This window comes from Prionailurus bengalensis, chromosome D3, assembly GCF_016509475.1.
Source record: "Prionailurus bengalensis isolate Pbe53 chromosome D3, Fcat_Pben_1.1_paternal_pri, whole genome shotgun sequence".
Lineage (NCBI taxonomy): Eukaryota > Metazoa > Chordata > Mammalia > Carnivora > Felidae > Prionailurus > Prionailurus bengalensis.
Window position 1 is genome coordinate 77,514,389 of NC_057356.1, and position 6,000 is coordinate 77,520,388.

The window sequence follows — 6,000 nt, forward strand, 5'->3', positions numbered from 1 at the left end:
TTTAACAAATGGTGCTGGGAGAACTGGACAGCAACATGCAGAAGGTTGAAACTAGACCACTTTCTCACACCATTCACAAAAATAAACTCAAAATGGATAAAGGACCTAAATGTGAGACAGGAAACCATCAAAACCTTAGAGGAGAAAGCAGGAAAAGACCTCTCTGACCTCAGCCGTAGCAATCTCTTACTCGACACATCCCCAAAGGCAAGGGAATTAAAAGCAAAAGTGAATTCCTGGGACCTTATGAAGATAAAAAGCTTCTGCACAGCAAAGGAAACAACCAACAAAACTAAAAGGCAACCAACGGAATGGGAAAAGATATTCGCAAATGACATATCTGACAAAGGGCTAGTATCCAAAATCTATAAAGAGCTCACCAAACTCCACACCCGAAAAACAAATAACCCAGTGAAGAAATGGGCAGAAAACATGAATAGACACTTCTCTAAAGAAGACATCCGGATGGCCAACAGGCACATGAAAAGATGTTCAGCGTCGCTCCTTATCAGGGAAATACAAATCAAAACCACACTCAGGTATCACCTCACGCCAGTCAGAGTGGCCAAAATGAACAAATCAGGAGACTATAGATGCTGGCGAGGATGTGGAGAAACGGGAACCCTCTTGCACTGTTGGTGGGAATGCAAATTGGTGCAGCCGCTCTGGAAAGCAGTGTGGAGGTTCCTCAGAAAATTAAAAATAGACCTACCCTATGACCCAGCAATAGCACTGCTAGGAATTTATCCAAGGGATACAGGAGCACTGATGCATAGGGCCACTTGTACCCCAATGTTCATAGCAGCACTCTCAACAATAGCCAAATTATGGAAAGAGCCTAAATGTCCATCAACTGATGAATGGATAAAGAAATTGTGGTTTATATACACAATGGAATATTACGTGGCAATGAGAAAAAATGAAATATGGCCTTTTGTAGCAACGTGGATGGAACTGGAGAGTGTGATGCTAAGTGAAATAAGCCATACAGAGAAAGACAGATACCATATGGTCTCACTCTTATGTGGATCCTGAGAAACTTAACAGGAACCCATGGGGGAGGGGAAGGAAAAAAAAAAAAAAAGAGGTTAGAATGGGAGAGAGCCAAAGCATAAGAGACTGTTAAAAACTGAGAACAAACTGAGGGTTGATGGGGGGTGGGAGGGAGGAGAGGGTGGGTGATGGGTATTGAGGAGGGCACCTTTTGGGATGAGCACTGGGTGTTGTATGGAAACCAATTTGTCAATAAATTTCAGAAAAAAAAAAAAAAAAAAAAAAAAAAAGAAACCGCTGATGTTGTTGGGAGGGGCCACAAGCCAAGGAGAGCCAGAAGCCGGGAGGGGTCGGAGGAGACAAGAAATGGATTCTCCCCTAGAGCCTCCAGAGGGAGTGTGACCCTGTCCACACCGCGATTTCAGCCATACTGGTTTGGGGCTTCTTGTCTCTAGAATGACGCAAGAGTAGATTGTTGTTGTTTCGAGCCACGATATTTGTGCAATTTGTTGCAGCAGCCATCGGAAACAAATCTGGAGCCAGGTTAAGTAAATACGTGTATAATTCCAGCGTGGATATATAGAGGGAATAAAAATAAAGCCGGGATCGGAGGGTAGCTGGAGTAGGGGTGAGTTTGCAAATATTTGCAGGCAAAGGGATGGTGTGGCAGAGGTCTCAAGACTGGAACGAGCTTAGTGGGCGGGAGAAGCGGCAAGAAGACCGGTGAGACAGGAATCAAGATCAAGGTGGGAGAGAGATGGGAATGAGAACACAGAGGAAGGTAGCAGCCAGGTCATGCAGGGTCTTCAAGGCCCAGGGGAAGGACTGGACTTTATTTTCATTTTTTTAACATGTATTTATTATTGAGAGACAGAGCGAGACAGAGCATGAGCAGGGGAGGGGCAGAGCGAGGAGGAGACACAGCATCCGGAAGAGGCTCCAGGCTCCGAGCCGCCAGCACAGAGCCCGATGTGGGGCTCCAACCCATGAACCGTGAGATCATGACCTGAGCCGAAGTCGGATGCCCAACCGAGTGAGCCACCGAGGCGCCCCGGATTTTATTTTAAAAGCCATGTAACGTAATCTGACCTGTGATTTAAAAGAGCACTCTGGACGTTGCATGGAGACTGCGGGGCAGCAAGAAGGAGAGCAGAGAGAGACCAATGGATCCGTCAGGAAGCTACTGTACAGGTCCAGGGAGTAGGAGCTGGTGGGTTTGATGCGGGGGGTAGTGGAGGAGATGGGAAGAAATGGTCCAGTTCGAGATAGACAGTTTTAAAGACAGATGGTAGCACTCTGTGGGACATGGGAGAAAGAACAGAATTTGGGATGGCAAAGATTTTGTCCTGAGCAACTGATACAACAGTGATGCATGACTGAGCACTGGAGATGAGCCTCGTGCAAAGGAGAAACAAGTTTTTTTCTTTTCTTTTCTTTTCCCTTCCTTCCTTCCTTCCTTCCTTCCTTCCTTCCTTCCCTGCTTCCTTCCTTCCTTCCCTCCTTCCTGTCCTTTCTTGCCTTTCTTTCATGGCTTGAAACAACAGAAATCAATCCTCTCATAGTTCTGGAAACTAGAAACCCAATATCAAGGTGTTGGCAAGGTCCTTCTGGAAGCCCCGAGGGGGGGGATCTGTGCCATGGCTGCCAGCGAGCCCTGAGTTCCCGGCCCGAAAGTGCATCACTACAGTCTCTGCCTCGCCTTCACACGGCTTTCTCGCCCTGCCTCTCCCCTGGGTGTCTGTGTCTCCTCTTCCGCCTTCTATAAGGACATTCGTGGCTACCGCGTGGGACAACGCAGTTCTAGAAGTTATACCGAGTTACGGAATATTTGTCCCGAAAGGGACCTACACGTTGACCAGACGCGAGCCTCTCAGTAACAGAGGACGAGCCTGAGGCCAGGCGACACGAACCACCTCGTCCCAGGGCCCAGCAGCTCCCGTGCTGCGTCTTGAGCCAGAACCCAGGCCGGTGGAAGGACTTGGTTCCTTGTTTCCCACGCGGAACGGTCGGTGCTCAGGGCTTGAGGTCGTACTGAGGAAGTCAACTGACTGGAAACGCTGTATTAGCGTCTCTTATTTTTTCACATTCCTGCAAAGTTTGGTTTGGTGTGGGGCACCTTCTCTTAAAAATCAGGAGAGGGGCGCCTGGGTGGCACAGTCGGTTAAGCGTCCGACTTCAGCCGGGTCACGATCTCGCGGTCCGTGAGTTCGAGCCCCGCGTCGGGCTCTGGGCTGATGGCTCAGAGCCTGGAGCCTGTTTCCGATTCTGTGTCTCCCTCTCTCTCTGCCCCTCCCCCGTTCATGCTCTGTCTCTCTCTGTCCCAAAAATAAATAAACGTTGAAAAAAAATTAAAAAAAAATCAGGAGAATAGAGGCCTTCTTAGAAGTCCACGCACACAGGTGCACAGCGCCCAGAGGGACCGGGCGGAGTCATGGCTCCGTAAGTCAGGCTGCCCGTTCCCTCCAGGGCTGGTGAACAGGCTCCTCTCCTGCCACATCTGGGCTTTCCTGGCCAGCATCAGTTACGCTTGCTACCTGGTTCATCCGATCCTCATCATGCTCTACAACGGCCTTCAAGAAACGCTCATTCACTACAGCGACACCAACATGGTGAGTGAGTCCCCACTCTCCGCTCTCTTGTGGCTCCACTGTCCCTTCTCTGCTGGAGCCACCACGCAGCCCACTGGCTCGGGGAGAGAAGCTTACTTTGTTGTGGGGGCTGCTAGGGGCCTATTGTCCTTTGCTTTCTTTGAGGGAGGGCTTTGGGATAATATCTTCCTTCGATTTTATTCATCCTATTTATTTTAAGTTGATTTTTATGTATTGGTTTTTTTTTTTTTTACATTTATTTTTGAAAAACAGAGTGAGACAAAGCGTGAACGGGGGAGGGGCAGAGAGAGTAGGAGACACAGAATCCGAAGCAGGCTCCAGGCTCCGAGCAAGTGGTCAGCACAGAGCCTGATGCGGGGCTCGAACCCACGAACCGCGAGATCATGACCTGAGCCGAAGTCGGACGCTCAACCGACTGAGCCACCCAGGCGCCCCTATTTTTATGTGTTTTGAGAGACAGTTAGAGAGCCAGTGGGGGAGGAGCAGAGAGAGAAGGAGAGAGAGAATCCCCCGCAGGCTCTGCACTGTCAGCACCGAGCTCGATGCGGGGCTCGAACTCACGAACTGTGAGATCGTGACCCGAGCTGAAGTCAAGAGTGGGATGTTCAACTGGCTGAGCCGCCCGGGCGCTCCTACCTTAGTTTTAACGTTCAGGGCTGGGGGTCTTACAGATCTAGGTCATACGGCCGGGATGATGCCCTTTAAAACCAAACATAGTTGGGGCGCCTGGGTGGCGCAGTCGGTTGAGCGTCCGACTTCAGCCCGGTCACGATCTCGCGGTCCGGGAGTTCGAGCCCCGCGTCGGGCTCTGGGCTGACGGCTCAGAGCCTGGAGCCTGTTTCCGATTCTGTGTCTCCCTCTCTGTCTGCCCCTCCCCCGTTCATGCTCTGTCTCTCTCTGTCGCAAAAATAAATGTTGAAAAAAAAATTAAAACAAACAAACAAACATAGTACGAATCTGGTAGTAGGATTGCATGTACTCTGCCCCTCTTTCTCTCCAGTTCTACCTTTTCTCTGGACACTGTTTGCTGACCTTCATCACTGGGCTGGCCCTGACACTGTTCATTGAGAAACCATGTCAGGAGCTGAAGCGGTACCTGTTGGGACCAGTGCCTGCTGGGCCATGAACATTCTGGTAAAACCCTAGAGAATGACTGGGTTTTTTTTCTGCTGGCAACGAGCTCAAGTAGACAGGGGCTCATTTATGTAACAAACGCTCGTGTTCCCGAAAAGGGGTGTGAATTCTGATTTGGTGAATGCTTAAGATATACAAGTTCTCTGTGCTTAATGCATAAAAGAGCTCTGAGTGTTCATTTACTATACAAAAGAGTTCTGTGATAGCCTGTTGGGTAGCACAATAATCACTCTCTGATGTACCTTTTTAGAAAAAAACAAAAAACAAGCAAACAAGCAAACAAAACCAAAGAAAAACACTCTAGATTTGTGATATCTTGTTCGGCATGTACTTTCTGTACCAATGATCAGAGGAAAACATCAAATCTAGTGAGTTTAATGCAACTTGGGTTATAATCACATTTCTTGGTAAAGTCACAGTATGTAGTTTTTCCACATCATCGTTATCTTTGTGTTATCATGATACCTTTGAGGACTTGTAACTTTATTTCGGAGCCTCAGGATTGTGTGACCCACTAGCGTGCCCAGTTCATGGGTGTGTCGTTACAGGCCTTCCAAACATTATCTATTTTACAACACGGTTGCTGTTATGGGTTGAGTGTGTCCTCGCTGTTATGGGTTGAGTGTGTCCTCGCTGTTATGGGTTGAGTGTGTCCGCCGAAAAAGATACAAAGTCCTAATCCCGTCATACCTTAGAACGTGACCTTTTTGGGGGGGGGGGTAGTGTTTTTACAGAAGTCATCAAGTTAAAATGAGGTCATGGGGGGAGGTGGCTCTAATCCAGTATGACTGGTGTCCTTGTCAAACAGGGAAATCTGGACATAGAGACAGATATGCACAGAGGGGGGAAGATGTGAAAACAGACAGCAATAAGGCGGCCATCTACAAGCCAAGGAACACCAAAAATTTCGGGCAGACACAGAAGCTAGACGAGGCAAGGAAGGACTCTCCCCTAGAGTGTCAGAGAGAGCAGAGCCCTGCTGACACCTCGAGTTAGGACTTCCAGCCTTCCAGAACAGTGAGATGATTTACTGTTGTAAATCAGCCAGTTGTGCTAGCCCTAGCAAAGAATACAGTCCCTCAACAAAACTCCCAACAGAGAAGGACGAGATCCAATCAATGGCTCCCATCCCAACTCTTCGGTGTCCAGCCACAAGGCCTGGAAATGGAGAGATTTATAAGGCCAGGGTGTCCAGGCTCTCAGGCTCGTGGTCCTTCCCGGGTGTGTGATTTCACGTTAACCATCCCTACTTGCATTTGTGTAA

The 6,000-nt window shown here is 48.8% G+C and overlaps 1 protein-coding gene across 1 annotated transcript in view; it reads left to right on the forward strand.

Annotated features, from left to right (window-relative positions):
* LOC122470018 (O-acyltransferase like protein-like) overlaps nt 1–5,168 on the forward strand; it is a 54,633-nt gene extending 49,465 nt beyond the window's left edge. Inside the window, exons 14-15 of the mRNA XM_043557182.1 lie at nt 3,460–3,602; nt 4,603–5,168. Coding sequence (XP_043413117.1) covers nt 3,460–3,602; nt 4,603–4,728 — 269 coding nt within the window. The 3' untranslated portion in view covers nt 4,729–5,168. The remainder of the gene's footprint in view (nt 1–3,459; nt 3,603–4,602) is intronic.
* Nucleotides 5,169–6,000: the final 832 nt, after the last annotated feature.